The 15774-nt window shown below is 42.4% G+C and overlaps 1 protein-coding gene across 3 annotated transcripts in view; it reads left to right on the top strand.

The window, feature by feature from the left end:
* The window catches only part of cacna1fb (calcium channel, voltage-dependent, L type, alpha 1F subunit), a 46341-nt gene that overhangs the window by 14910 nt on the left and 15657 nt on the right, over positions 1-15774 (top strand). For 2 of the 3 annotated variants that reach the window (XM_085392910.1, XM_085392909.1), the window contains exons 6-29: positions 2274-2428; positions 2511-2663; positions 2931-3127; positions 3229-3332; positions 3774-3925; positions 4829-4903; positions 5909-5990; positions 6117-6143; positions 6233-6393; positions 6508-6733; positions 6817-7024; positions 7102-7222; positions 7453-7528; positions 7623-7671; positions 7750-7810; positions 9539-9641; positions 9957-10086; positions 12411-12470; positions 12567-12673; positions 12840-12927; positions 13108-13215; positions 13707-13759; positions 15014-15160; positions 15243-15444. In XM_085392910.1, coding sequence (XP_085249036.1) covers positions 2274-2428; positions 2511-2663; positions 2931-3127; positions 3229-3332; positions 3774-3925; positions 4829-4903; positions 5909-5990; positions 6117-6143; positions 6233-6393; positions 6508-6733; positions 6817-7024; positions 7102-7222; positions 7453-7528; positions 7623-7671; positions 7750-7810; positions 9539-9641; positions 9957-10086; positions 12411-12470; positions 12567-12673; positions 12840-12927; positions 13108-13215; positions 13707-13759; positions 15014-15160; positions 15243-15444 — 2845 coding nt within the window. Of the gene's footprint in view, positions 1-2273; positions 2429-2510; positions 2664-2930; positions 3128-3228; positions 3333-3773; positions 3926-4828; positions 4904-5908; positions 5991-6116; positions 6144-6232; positions 6394-6507; positions 6734-6816; positions 7025-7101; positions 7223-7452; positions 7529-7622; positions 7672-7749; positions 7811-9538; positions 9642-9956; positions 10087-12410; positions 12471-12551; positions 12674-12839; positions 12928-13107; positions 13216-13706; positions 13760-15013; positions 15161-15242; positions 15445-15774 lie in introns of those variants that run through there. The other variant, XM_085392911.1, reaches the window with a different exon arrangement.

Here is a 15774-nt window from a genome sequence, read left to right as displayed (position 1 = left end):
TGTTGCATCATGTTGAATCAAATTTTATTGTGCAGTATCTGTAAAATCTGCAGCATATATTCTGCCTTTCTACAAGCCAAAAGAAATGGCTGACTTAGATTACTGATTTTTGAATAGTTATTATTACATATGGTAAATACAGCCCAGTAGTTTAACAGGTTGGCAGCAGCTCTGAGTCATTTCCTCCGATCAGTCGCTGACTGAGATCACACTCAGTCCTGCAGGTCCTAACCTTGGTTCTCTTTGTTATTTCGTGTCCTTGTTGCAGGACGCTGATGCGACTGGATGTCCTCAGGCTGATAATGGTGATGATGATGATGATAAACCCTGTTGTCATGGTAACACAGCCTGAGGAAGCTATGTTCCACTTTACAGTCAGGATGCTATATGTGGGACACTCAGGAGTTCTTGTAGGAGTTCAGTGTTTGATTTGTGTTCTGTCTCTGAAGCTGGATTTACTTTAAAGGCAGTTTTCATTGGATGTTTTATTGATAGCTGTAGAAAGATCGTGGATTTCAGAGAGTCTAAATGTGTTGAAGGATCCCAGGGGAGGTTAAGGGGGGTTATCGCAGGTTCATAGCTTTAATATTTTTTTTACTCTGTTTACTCAGGAAGTAATTAATCTGCCTCAGTAGGAAATAAGCGACATCTTGATCTAATCTGTTTGTGTGGTCAGACATTCTTATTTGGGGTTTCCTCCTGTTCCAGTTTGTGATCATTTTAATGCAGAATCACAAACTGCAGAGTCTCTCTTCCCTCCAGCTTGAGGGACCGTAGATGGAGTGGCTTTATCAGACTGGGCCTCCAACAGGCACAGGTGGTGTTTTGCAGCCGTGTGTGAAGCAGCAGGATGGCACTCCCCACCTCCTGGACTGAAGGTTGGATCCAAACTTAAGCATTTTCAGTCCTTCCAGTGGAGTTTAATCGCACAGTTTCAGAAATAATCTTTGTCCGTACAGTATGTCTGCAATTGTTTATCACATGATGATTAATGGGTCATGGTTCACCCAGTCTGAGGCTTCTCTCTGCTGGAAAAAGGTGAACGTCCACCTAACTTCCTGCCACCTGATCAGCTTCTGTGACAGACGTTTGATGGACTGCACGTATTTAGGCAATACGAGAACTACAGGATAGTGCTGCTGCTGTCTTGTCTATAGAGGTTACAGGTGAAAATGAACCCTGAGGTGAGCACGATAACTCCCTTTATCTGGACCTCTTTCAATTTAAGGTTATGCTATTTGGCCTGAAAGATAGACCTGCAATGTTCAAAAGGCTGATGGGACGAGCTCTGGGGGAGTTGAATGGTGTCATCTGGTTGTTTTTTATATATATATATATATATATATATATATATATATATATATATATATATATATATATATATATATATATATATATATATATATATATATGGTGGTGGCTAACCAACCGGACATAGTGGTGGTAGACAAACAGAAGAAGGCGGCCGTAGTGATCGATGTAGCGGTTCCGAATGACAGCAATATCAGGAAGAAGGAACACGAGAAGCTGGAGAAATACCAAGGGCTCAGAGAAGAGCTCGAGAGGATGTGGAGGGTGAAGGTAACGGTGGTCCCCGTGGTAATCGGAGCACTAGGTGCGGTGACTCCCAAGCTAGGCGAGTGGCTCCAGCAGATCCCGGGAACAACATCGGAAATCTCTGTCCAGAAGAGCGCAGTCCTGGGAACAGCTAAGATACTGCGCAGGACCCTCAAGCTCCCAGGCCTCTGGTAGAGGACCCGAGCTTGAAGGATAAACCGCCCGCAGGGGCGTGCTGGGTGTTGTTTGTTTATATATATATATATATATATATATATATATATATATATATATATATATATACATATATATACATATATATATATATATATATATATACATATATATACATATATATATATATGTATATATACTCGCCTCCCAAGCTAGGGAGGGTCCTCTCCCAGGCCTCTGGTAGAGGACCCGAGCTTGAAGGATAAAACCGCCCGCAGGGGCGTGCTGGGTGTTTTTTTTTTTTTTTTTATATATATATATATATATATATATATATATATATATATATATATATATATATATATATACATGAATGACATCATTGTTTTCTGCAGCTGCTGGAAACAACACTTGTGTGATGTTCAAGGTATACTGGTCAAACTCAGATGTTGGTCTAACTGAGATCAACTGAAGCCCACATTTCAATGAGCTAGATCATAAAGGTTGATGTTCCTTTTCTTCTTCTGATGTTTTCCGCACAGCTTGTTCAGTGTTGTCCTGGAGACAATGACTCATAAGTCAAGTGGCGAGCAAGCAACAACCCATCACATGCCTGGGAAACCTGGAGGTCTGGATGTCAAAGCTCTAAGAGCCTTCAGAGTCCTGCGGCCCCTCAGACTGGTTTCTGGAGTCCCCAGTAAGTTTCCTAGACTTTGGCGTGGACTCACTGTGTGCATGGTCAATGGTTGTCCACATGTTCAGCTGTGTGTGTCTGTCAGGTCTGCAGATTGTGTTGAACTCCATCATGAAGGCGATGGTTCCTTTGCTTCACATTGCTCTGCTGGTTCTCTTCGTCATCATCATCTATGCCATCATCGGTCTGGAGCTCTTCATCGGACGCATGCACAGGACCTGCTACTATATAGGAACCGGTATGATCGAACACACAATGCAGGACACATTCACACAGATCCTGCTTATTTTTTGATGACTGTAGAAGCTAAAACGTTCTTCCTGTTAAAACTTAGTTCTTCTTCTCACTGTTGCCAAGTGGTTTCTCAGAAGGGGTCGATTAGATTTTGGGGCTTTCTCTCTGCTCTTGTAGGGTCTTTACCTTAAATACAAATCGCCTTGAGGTGACTGTTCTTGTGATTTGGGGATATAAAAATAAAACTGAATTTAAATGGAATATTCCTCAGATAATTATGTGGAGGATGACCCGGTGCCGTGTGCGTTTGCTGGTCATGGCCGTCAGTGCATCATAAATGGCTCAGAGTGTCGGGGAAGGTGGGCTGGTCCCAATGGAGGAATCACAAATTTCGACAACTTCTTCTTCGCCATGTTGACCGTGTTCCAGTGCATCACCATGGAGGGATGGACTGACGTGCTGTACTGGGTAAAATGCATTGTGGTGTCATGTTTACCAGCCTGTCCAAAAACATAAGAGGTGCTCACTTTTCATTGTGTTTTCTCTCTTTCTGTTGTGTCTGTGCACAGATGAACGATGCCATTGGGTTTGAGCTGCCGTGGGTGTATTTTGTTAGCTTGGTGATTTTTGGCTCCTTCTTTGTTCTCAACCTCGTTCTGGGAGTCCTCAGCGGGTCGGTCATCTCCAAACACAAAAGCTGTTCACATTTATATATATATATATATATATATATATATATATATATATATATATATATATATATATATATATATATATGTATATATATATATATGTATATGTACTTAGGCAAATAAAAGGACACTTTAGATGCATTTAATAGTGTAAAAACCTCATTCTTATCTGAGGCATTATTCAGGGTTAAACAGCTGAAGTTTCTGATATAGTTCAAATAAGTTTAAGCACATCTTATCTTAAATATATTTTTAGCCCCGATTATGAATACAGGCCTAACTTGTAATAGCAGTGGTAATATTTTATGTTCTCAACACTCATCATTGTTCAATATCTGCTTAAGTGAAGCATCTGAACACTTCTTCCCGTGATGATGATTTTTGAGGAGTTTTAAATGTCTGAATCGTTGTGGATGCTGCAGAGAGTTCAGTAAGGAGAGGGAGAAGGCAAAGGCTCGTGGAGATTTCCAGAAGTTGCGAGAGAAGCAGCAGATGGAGGAGGATCTGTGTGGGTACATGGACTGGATCACTCAGGCTGAGGACATGGATGAACTGGACGAGGACGGAAACCCACGTAAGGCTTGGGCACACTATGGTTTCTTCTTGGTGGACTGTCGTGGGTTTCTTTACTCAGATTGGCTCCTTTAGGTCTCCAGTGTGACATTTGGTCCCAAACATTAGTTGTGATCATATTATTATCCATCTCTGCTTGTCTGGAGTCAGGGGGGAGGGGGCGGTCTCACCAAAGTAACCCAGGTGTCCCCACCTAAGGCCCTCTTCCAGCAGCTCTGGGCCTCAAGCCAGAAAAGGACCTAGGATACCTTGGAACATGTGGCATCCTAATCACTATGCAGAAACTGCCTCAGCTGTCTTATTTTAATGGTCATTTTCACACAAATCGTTTAGATGACTGAGTCCAATCAGAGGAGCTGCAGGAGCCCAAATACAGTACAGTGGCTTTAAATATGGCAGCTCCCTGTGTTTTTTAGCAGGTTGTTTCAAACCTCCACTGAGCTGTTAGATGGAAACTGTTTTCTGTATCCTGCTCTCCAAACCATCAGTTTCTCTGCTTGTGTCTTTATCTCAAGCACAACAGCAGAAACCAAACGAGCCAGAAATGTGATGTAAGGTAGATGCTTGTTAAGCCTTTTGTTTGGTTGCTTGGTTTGATTGTAAGTTTCAACATTAAATAACATTTGTGTCAGAGAAAATATCCACATTTCGCCTGACTGTAAAACAATATAAACAGAAAATAAGCACTACGAATATATATTTATTTCTTAACACATTACTTTGGGAATTCTTGATATTTTCTTATTTTTGCTCGTAGCAATAACTTTGAATTAATTTGATTTGGTTTGAAGTCATTGTCAAAAAGTTCGTTTTGTGTTTGGCTTGGCTGCCACACGAGGCTGGCGCTCTCTCTGTATTTCATTTTAAGCTGCTTATTTTAATAATAAATGTTTTTCTCTCTCAGGGCCATCTCTGGGCGATCTGGCTGATAAGAAGAGAGGGAAGTTTGGATGGTTCAGTCACTCCACCGAAACTCATGGTGAGACACACATGCAAACACTGTTGTGTCTCCATCACATCAGAGGATTTTTAGTGCCAGAAGTGACCTTGTTAGGATAAGAAGGTGCAACGTCATGAGCTGAGGCTAGCAAGCTATGTTAGCAAGCTACATTTCTTATATTTAAGAGTGCAGAGAGAGACTGTGGAACTTCACTCATTGTTTTGATGGTTTTACCACACAGCAGCCCAAGCAGCTGTTACCTATTTCTATTAAAATTCTACAAGACACCAGCACAACAAACATGGTGGAGAGGTCCAGTTTAGTTACCTGAACTGTGTCAGCTTCAACACACCTGTCAATGCAACGACATCCCCCTTTAACCCTCACCGATGTCCAGATGTGCGAGTCATAATAAACTGTGAAACTAGCCACACAGGCCAAAAACATTTTTTTACCAGAAGAGCAGATACAGTAAAATCCAACAACAGCTGGAGAAGGTATCTGTCTGACACAGGGACCTACATTATGGAGATTTATTTTTGGTTCCTATAATAAGGTGGCTGTGTTAACAGAATGATGCACCAGTACGATTAATAGAAGCACAATCACACACATAATATGTACAGTATATATGAGTTGTATTATCACAGAGACAGCTCTGTGCAGTTTGTACATCTCTCAGTCTAAATGCAAACGTCATCCTCGCTGTCCCTGTAAAATATCTGGGTCTCTTTCTGTCCTCATATTTATCTGACCCTGTTTCTGATCAGACTTACTCTCCGAGCTCGTTCAGCTGGATTCACCTCAGTATAGATTCACTGAGGAGGTCGGGAAACGTCAGCTTTCATCAATCGGAGAGGGAAAAATTTGTGAGATATACTGTATGAATAAGATATGAATATTTTATACTTTATATTTTTGTTTGCATAACAAATAAAATATATTGATAGTATAGAAATTAATAAGTGCCACATTTTTTAAGAAGCAGGATTGTTGACTTGCATTGATCATTTATTAATATTTGTCTGTTTGTGTGTGTTTCAGCGAGTCTTCCTGCCAGTGAAACGGCGTCTGAAAACACAGAGAACATCGATGAGGAGCACACCAACTGCTGCCAGGCCTGCTGGTAACACACACACACACACACACACACACACACACGCACACTTTCAGTTCGTACATCACATGATTCTTGCTTTAGTGCCCCCTTCAGGAACAACTTCACATAAAAACAAAAAATGTTATGTTTCAGTGCTCAGATGATGAAGATCGGCTGCTGGTGAGTTCACTGACCTTCAGAGGTTCAGCAGACTAAAGTCAGCACGTTAGACTCACCTTCACCTGAACGACTCTCTTTCTTTGCCTCAGTCGGACGTTACGTCGCTGGAACCGAGTCTGTCGCAGAAACTGTCGCACTGCCGTCAAATCCGTAACTTTCTATTGGCTGGTTTTGCTGCTGGTCTTCCTCAACACCTCCCTCAGCGCCTCTGAGCACTATAACCAACCAGACTGGCTGACTCAAGTCCAGGGTAACAACAGCCTCCTTCTCCTCCACAAGAGGAACGGGTCGTAGAGACACTGATATTTCAGTTTGAAATGTTGTTGAGCAAACATTTTCTGTGTCCGTGTCTTTGTTTGTGCAGACATTGCCAACAAGGTGCTGCTGTCTCTCTTTACGGTGGAGATGTTGCTGAAGATGTACAGTTTGGGTCTGGCCCATTACTTTGTGGCGTTCTTTAATCGTTTCGACTGCTTCGTGGTGTGCGGTGGCATCGTGGAGACCATCCTGGTGGAGCTGGAGATCATGCCTCCTCTGGGGATCTCTGTGCTGCGCTGCGTCCGTCTGCTGCGGATCTTCAAGGTGACACGGTGAGAAAACACACCCGAACCACCCGATGCAGGTCACACGGCTCGTCACGAGTCATCGCTGAGGTCACTCTCTGTTTGCTCAGGCATTGGACGGCTCTGTCCAACCTGGTGGCATCGCTGCTGAACTCCATGAAGTCCATCGCCTCGCTGCTGCTCCTCCTTTTCCTCTTCCTCATCATCTTCGCCCTGCTCGGCATGCAGCTGTTCGGAGGAAAATTCAACTTTGATGAAACGCAGACCAAACGCAGCACATTCGACGCTTTCCCGCAGGCGCTGCTCACCTGTTTCCAGGTAGCACTGCAACCACTTTCTCCCAGTGATGTCACGACGTGCAAGGAGCGGGCGCCTCACGATGACTGTGTGTTTAGATCCTGACAGGTGAGGACTGGAACATGGTCATGTATGACGGCATCATGGCATACGGCGGCCCCGTGTTTCCCGGGATGATCGTCTGTATTTACTTTGTCATCCTCTTCATCTGTGGTAACTGTATCCTTGAATCCCCCTGATGCACCAAAGTTCTCAAAGCTGCATTTGTGGTAATACATGTATTTGTTGTTTTAGAGGCATCTTTCAATTTCCACAATACTTAATACCCCTCCTTGAGTTTTAGTGAAACAATGATCTCCTATTGAGTGATTGTGCTCAAGGTGAAGATCATCTTTGTTGTTTTATGAGTAGTAACCTGTGAAAACATCAGCATCCTTAACGAGCATCAGACATCCTGCTGAACGTCTTCTTGGCTATCGCCGTGGACAACCTGGCAGGAGGAGACAGTGATGACAAGAAAAAAGAGTAAGTGATGGACGGAGGACAAAAGGAAAGAGGGGAGGAAGAAATAAAGCTAGTTGTTGACTTCTGACTGCACTGTTGTATTTTGTCTCTTCAGTAAGAAGGAGGAGGGAGCAGAGGAGGAAGCTACAGAAGAAGAAGTGAAGGTGAACATCAAACTCCGACTGCAATGTTTCAGTTAACTATCAGCGATCTTTTTCTTTGAGGGCTGTTTGTCTTTTCAGGTCGATGTTGATGAAGACACTGAGTATGAAGAGGAAGAGGAGCTTCCTGAAGGAGATGAAGGTCAGTCCTCGGCTGAGCCCATCGCCACATTTCAAGTTTAGCCGAGAAGATGTGACGCTGAAGTGACAGGAAAACTAAATTCACCATTTTAATTGGATGATAACTCAGAAACGACTGTAAACAAGAAAAGTCACAAGCTTCACAGCGCAATCAAAGAACATTAGTTTACTCCACACTGAGGCTTTTTAAAGAGATCTTTAAGGAACCGTTTTAGAGAAAGTCCTATGTGAAAGACACAGGGACAACAAGATACCCATTTTTAGTGGTTCTTTGACAAATTTACAGTTTTAAATCAGATTACTGGAGGAGATTTAAGTGCTATTTAATACCAGTTTAAAAGGTAGCTGGATCCTGGATAGAGGGAAGATATAGTATTGATTTATTTATCATTTATTTAAGTTGCAAGTTGTGCGAGAATACGCTTTAAAGGTGCCCAAAGAGGACCAAACACCCTCCTGCACACAGTCGGCTGTCTGTAGTGTGAGTCAACAGGCTGCTGAGACCTCTGCTGAAACATTAGGAAGGTAGATTAAAAATATGTGGGACAAGTTATAAAACTAGATCCACCAATCAGACAAAGAGGAGACGGGAGATCCACCAATCAAGCTGCCTGACTCACTCTGTCTGTCCAGTCCAGGTCCCAGCATTTCCTCCAATGACATGAACTGATATTTATTTGGTGAAAAATCTATTTTCAAGGAAAACAGCTTGTTTACATTTGATGTCGTGTTTTTTATGTAAGTAAGTAAAAGTAAAATGTATTTATATAGCACTTTTTAAGACAAGAATCTATTACAGAGTGCTTCACATGGGAGTATAAAAACATATAAAGTAAAACAACATATTACACACGAACATTACCCAAATGCCTGTTTAAACAAATGTGTTTTAAGCTGTTTTTTAAAAGAAGCCACAGAGTCGATGGTGCGTAGCGGGGAGGTAAACTGTTCCACAGTATTGGAGCCAGGCTTTGAAAATCACGATGCTGCTTTGTTTTTAAACGGGTCCCTGGAACAGACAGAAGACCGCTATCAGTGGATCTAAGAATCCGCTTTGGAGAGTAAGGTTGGAGAAGCTCAGCGATATAGGTAAAAGTGAGGATTTTAAACTTAAATCTGTACCCAACTGGAAGCCAGTGCAAGGATTTTAACATGGGAGTGATATGGGAGACTTTATTACTGTGGGTTAAAAGCCTGCAGCATTTTGGACCACTTGGAGGCGATTTAAGGAAGCCTTAAACAGACAGGAAAAGAGTGATTTACAACAGTCTAACCGGGAGGAGATAAAGGCGTGGACAAGCATCTCCAGTTCAGCATGGAGACAGTGCTGCATCATGGGGTTTTTTCTATGACAATGATGCAGCTCTAGTTAAGTGCAAAACAAACATTTTTTCTGGATGAATACATATTGCCGTATTTTTATTTTTAGCTTTACAATAATCCCTCCAATAATCAGTAAATAAAACACGAGTGTAATATGACCAATATGACAAATGTCTGAGAATATAAGCACTGGTTCATCACTTGTAGCACAAGAGCTACAAGTGATGAACCAGGAAGCTGCTATCAGAGACTTTAAAGGTGATGAAAACAGAGGCCCAATGTATGAATATTTAAATATCAGTACCATAACATGCAACTATCCAGCTCTCAATCACTGAAATGATGGATGTTCTAAAAGCTAAAACCATCACCCTCAGATCGTTCACTTTCCTTTCTCCTTTCTCAGAGGGAGGAGTCCAGTTAAAGATGGCCGATCTTGCTCCTCCTAAAGAGAAGGTTCTCCCGATCCCAGAAGGAAGCGCCTTCTTCTGCCTCAGCAAGACAAACCCGTGAGTGTGTCGACACATGCGCGTGCAACACGCCGTCTAACACCTCTACAGGATGAACAATAACAATCACACAAATATGTTTGAGTCATGTATTATTGTTGTTCCCTTTAAGTAATATTTACATAAAGTTAGATTTTCTGGCATCATTTCTAGGAGTTTTTTAGCTTGTTGATGTGGTTATTTTAGACATAATGTGTTTTGCTGTGTGGTTAACTTTACCCAGAGTCTGTGTTCCAGCTTTTGTGATTGAAATTCTAGTATCCTTCATGCTGGGACGTGAAGCCTCTAACACTGACTCTTTGTCTCCGTCTGCAGTATCCGTGTGGCCTGCCACACTCTGATCCATCACCACATCTTCACCAACCTCATCCTCGTCTTCATCATCCTCAGCAGCTGCTCATTGGCTGCCGAGGATCCAATCAGAGCCCACTCCTTCAGGAACAATGTGAGTCTATAATGTGAGATCTGAAGTTGCTCACAGAGGGCTGAGTACCTTTGGGGACACACTTTACCTCTTCATCCAAATTACTGCAGAATTTCTCTTTCTCTTTTAACTCCCATCCAACCTGTGGGGCGTACACACCGACAACATCAGCATCACCTGTTTGATTTTCAGCTTCAAACTCGTGATCCTGTCTGACACCATCTTCACCTCCACAACACTGTCCTGTCTACACCGTGGTTGAACAGTTTGAATCCACCTCCGATGCTTCTGGCCTCCTGCAAATACAATTTATCTTTTCCTTCTATGAGTCATCAGCCAGCTCTCTCCCTTTATCAATAATAGATCCTACATTTGAAGTCCCTACTCTTACTTCAACACTCCTACCTTGCTTTCTCTCTCGCTGCCTCCTAATATGCCTTCCACCTCTCCTCTTCCTTTGTCTTCAGCCAGTAGTAGCTCAGCATCCATTGTTCTGGACCAATCTGATTCTTGATGATCCCCATTCTTGATTTGGCAAAGATTTTGTTCCCAATACCCCCTCCTGACCTAACATGCCTCCATTATCCAGGCTTGGGACCACCACTAGGATGACTAAAGCCAGCATACTCTTAGTTCCAGGCCTTCTTGAAACTTATTTATTCTGCCTGTCTGGGTGAAATAAGACAAACCACCATGTCAGCCACTTTCACCATCACCAAGTTACCTGATAGCCAAGCAACCAATCGCAGCAGAGCACAGCATCCCTCCAGCTGATCCAATCCTGTGCCAACCCTCTGTGGTCTGCGCTGGGGGCGGGGCCTCAGCAGATTACACTGCAGAAGTGGGTCAGTGCCTAACCGGGTTAAAGAGGGAAACACATGGAAACACATGGAGGCAGAAAATCACCAGTTCACTGTCAGATAATGAATACTCACAGTGTGTGTGTGTGTGTGTGTGTGTGTGTGTGTGTGCAGACACACAAACTTAAACACTCACATGCAGAGCAGCAGCTGGCTTCATGCAAGAAGTAGCAATTCACAACAGCTGAGGGAGGAAATTACTTCAAACATACAATCAGACCTGCTCATACTGAGCGTTAACCCTGTGTTTGCCTCCTCTGTTCTCTACGAAACTGTGCAAATTATACATTTTGGTTCTATCTTGAATTAATTAACGAGCCTCTCGGCTGCCGTCCTTACGAGCAGTGCGTATTTCTCATTGATTGTGTTTTAACCGTCTTCAGCAAACCGAAAATGAGCTCAAGCACTTTGCTTCTGTTTCTGAGCTAAAATGAAACCATGAACCTTCTCAAGGACTTTTGAGTTTTGTGTAGATGAGCTAAGGTAGTTAAACATCTTTTTTCTTGATATGCAGACTTCTCCGCTTTAAACTCCCACCATCATAAAACCAGTGACAGGTGTTGGGCTACATGAAGGAACTGAATAGGAAGGAAAGATGAACGTTAATGCACTGAAGGAGGAAAAATGGCAGCACAAGGGTTCAAGTGACCAAAGTGTTATGGCTGCATGGATCAGTGGTGTATCTGAAACAGCAGGTCCTGTCCAGTGGTTCATACCTACTGTACCAAAAGCAGTTTAAGATGAACAACGAGTAAAACCAGCGATGACCTCAGGAGTTGCTGATGTGTACAGAGAGCGAAGGGCAAACTGTGCAGTTCGATCCTACAGAAGAGCGACTGTAGCACAGGCTCCACAATAGCAGCCAAACCAAGCTTGAGATGCTGAAAAATCCCACAAGGCAATTGAAAGAAGGATAAAGCCACCACCAACTCATGTATGAAATATGATACACTTGGTTTTACGGAGCTGAGTTCCTGGACTTTCTGCCAAATTAAATTAAAACTTGTTCAGGACTTAGGTCTCTGCTGTGTGACTCTCTGTCGTCATCTGAGTGAAAACTGAATGTGTCTCATTGAGCTGCTGCTTCAACTGTTTCTTGGACTTTTTTCTCGATTTATTTATTTATTTATTTTATAGAGCAGGATGTTATTATCGCAACCAGAAACTGTTTTGAAAATAATTTAATCTCACAGTTTTCTATCAATATTTTTATCTATTACTTTATTTTGGCTGCCTTTAAGCCTCTAACACAGCAGCTACTTCACCATCCACAGCCTCAGTTACATCACAAAAGCCCACATAAAAATATCTTATTTAAAAGAAAATGCTAAAATGCTAATAAATGAAAAGCAAATGTGTCAGCTGCATCTGCTTTAATCTGCACACGTTATCCTGACTCACCTGTGGAAAGTTATTTCTGGATTCTGAAGAAAAAAATTGAAATGTTGGACCTGAGTCTGGTTTGTTTTCAACCTCTGTGTTCAGATTCTGGGCTATGCAGACTACGCCTTTACCTCCATCTTCACTGTGGAGATTCTGTTAAAGGTAAATATCGCCTTCAGCTCAATGAAATAACTCACCCAGGCCCTCCTCTCCCTCTTTTGATTGTCTTGCATTGCCAACATGTTCTCTCATTCACAGATGACGGTCCACGGAGCGTTCCTCCATCAGGGCTCGTTCTGCAGGAACTGGTTTAACTTGTTGGATCTCCTGGTCGTCAGCGTCTCTTTGGTCTCCTTCTTCCTGCAGTCAGTATCCAAACAACATACATTCTGACTTTCCTGTTTGTTTCAGTCTTTGTCTCATGCATGGTTTGCTGTATGTGTTTGGACTGTATTTAAGTACAGAGACTGTTTTGATGTAAGTGTGTTTAAACAAACTGAGGTGTGTAAATGTGTGCGTGTGCCTCTGCAGCTCCAGTGCCATCTCAGTGGTGAAAATCCTCAGGGTCCTCAGGGTGCTCCGACCTCTGAGGGCCATCAACAGGGCCAAAGGACTCAAGGTAACATTACACAGTACAGTGATATGTTCACTTAATGTGGGGCGTACAAAAGCCTAGTCAAAGGGGTCAAAGGGGAGTAGCGATGGTACATATTGAGGGTTGTAGGCGAGTACCAGGCATTGTGCTGTGTTATTTTAAAAATACTCCCTGACTTTGTGTTTGTTTGTTTTTGTCGCGCAGCATGTGGTCCAGTGTGTGTTTGTGGCCATCAGGACCATCGGAAACATCATGATTGTCACGACCCTGCTGCAGTTCATGTTCGCCTGTATTGGAGTCCAGCTCTTCAAAGTGAGGCTGAGAACGTCTACTTACACACTGGACACATTTTTGGAAAAACTTCCGAGTATTCTGAGGAGTAAAAGTGTTTCATTGGGCAGAAGGGGAGAAAATAGAGTGTGTTTTATAAATGTACACTGTTTATCAGGACAACACTGACCCTGATTCTGAATTTCCAGAGTCATCAAAGGGCCACCAAAGTAAAGAAAAACAGTCAGATATGGCAAAACAGGAAATGAAACATTTTCACATATTCGATAAACAAACAAACAAAAACAAACCAGAGAAATGGATGTTAAAAAAACCTTCTAAAACATAACCTCAAACACAAAAAAGTATTTATCATGAGTCCTATATTTACAGTGCATCGAACAATAAAGACACTGTAGCATTATTGCGTTCTGCTCCAAGTCTCTGTTCATATTTTTGAAGTCTTAAAGCTGTGACTAAACGTCAGCACAGTGTTTGTGTTTCTGGTCCAATCTGTGTGTTTTGCATTTCAGGGTAAATTTTACCGCTGCACCGATGAAGCCAAACACACCCCCGAACAGTGCAAGTGAGTTTTCATTATTTAAATTGTTCAAAACTGAAGCCAGCTTGTGTTTTAAATACTGACATTCAACTTCAACAACAATAAACAATCTAATTTTATTTCACTCCAGAGGTAATCCTCTGATTTGTATTCAATTCCAATGATTTATAAAATCTAAGTCTGTATCTTAGAGTTATACTTTGTTTCTGATGTTTAAAGTTGCCACTCAGTTTAGCGCAATTTCATTTTAATTTGAGTCTGATTCTAACTATCGATGTCAAAACTTGAGATAAGATTTTATGTCTTTTTTGTAAAAACAATACTTGGTTTGCAGCCGAGATGAATATCAATCGTGGCTTCCAGGTCTAAAACGTCGAGCTAGGCTTGAAATGCCTTAAAACAGGGGTGTCGAACTCCAGTCTCGAGGGCCGGTGTCCTGCAGGCTTTAGATCTCACCCTGGGTCAACACACCTGAATCAAATGATTAGTTCATTACCAGGCCTCTGGAGAACTTCAAGACATGTTGAGGAGGTCATTTAGCCATTTAAATCAGCTGTGTTGGATCAAGGACACATCTAAAACCTGCAGGACACCGGCCCTCGAGGCCTGGAGTTTGACACCTGTGCCTTAAAACATGCTTTTTCCCCCTAATGGACAGAAGTTTGGGCTGGAGGGACTTGTCTAGTTGCAGAAAGAATTCCGATTGTGTGGAAGAAACGGCCTTGTCTCCTTTCTCTTCAGTGAGCACTTTCCTGATGAGTTTGTGGGTTCAGTCACTTTTTGTGAGGTCTTATAAATAAAACATGACTTAATTTTGTACATGATAGTAAAAATAAAAATTATTCAAGATGTGTTCTTTAGAAAACGATTTATCAATCACAAGTCGGTAAGAAATGAGCCTACAGTGTCCTTTGTTTCACAGTCAGATCCTCCCCTCGTACACCAACGCCATTTCAAAACGCCAAAATGGCAGCAGGTCAAACATTCATAACAGGAACGTGGTGATGTCATAGTGGTTGTGTCCATCTTTTATATACAGTGTATTGTTCAGTTTCTTGTTTCCGTGACTCAACTGGACTTGTTTACTCATGTTGGGTTGAACATAAGACCGTCACACTGTGTGGCCAAAGGTGAGTCCCCTCAATGGTTGAATGTCAGGTGAATACTCGGTTTGAGGGTTTATGGAATGTTTAGGGCGCCATGTTCACTTCATAATTAAATATCCAGCACATGACTTTAAGTCAGCGTCTTCTGATGAAATGTGATGTGTGTGTTCAGAGGGACCTTCGTGGTGTACAAAGATGGAGACGTGAGCCATCCGATGGTCAGAGAGAGGATCTGGATGAACAGTGACTTTAACTTTGATAACGTCTTGATGGGGATGATGGCGCTCTTCACCGTGTCCACCTTTGAGGGCTGGCCTGCGTGAGTGCTCAGTTTTTGTTTTTGGTTTTTTTTAACTGTTTGTGGGGAACCAACTCTGACATTTTAACCCGTCTGTCTTCAGTCTGCTCTACAAAGCCATCGACGCCAACGGCGAGAACTCTGGTCCCATCTACAACTACCGGGTGGAGATTTCCATCTTCTTCATCGTCTATATCATCATCATCGCCTTCTTCATGATGAACATCTTTGTGGGTTTTGTCATCATCACCTTCAGAGAACAGGGAGAGCAAGAATATAAGAACTGTGAGCTGGACAAGAACCAGGTAAACCCAGCTGCCAGTCTGGACCCAAACGAATCAGTGTCACAGTCATCGTATACGTTAAAAATAGGGATGGGTATCGTTTAGGTTTTATCCGATACCGGTGCCAAATCGGTACTTTTGAAACGGTGCCGGTGCTCAAACGGTGCTCAAACCGGTGCTTAAAGAATGGAGAACACAAAATTGGTCCAAAAACCTCTCATGTTCAGCTGGTTTTTTGTAAAAAGATAACAATGTTAGCCTTTTCTGCAGCTATGGGGCATATATGGCATCACTCTTGGCTGGAAGCAGTGCTTAAACAATGGAAAAAACACAAACTTTGTCCAAAACCTC

The sequence above is a fragment of the Rhamphochromis longiceps genome, linkage group LG20 (assembly GCF_057381845.1).
Source record: "Rhamphochromis longiceps isolate RC_006_pf linkage group LG20, R_longiceps_female_GT1.1, whole genome shotgun sequence".
NCBI lineage: Eukaryota > Metazoa > Chordata > Actinopteri > Cichliformes > Cichlidae > Rhamphochromis > Rhamphochromis longiceps.
This window is presented reverse-complemented; position numbering and strand designations above follow the sequence as displayed.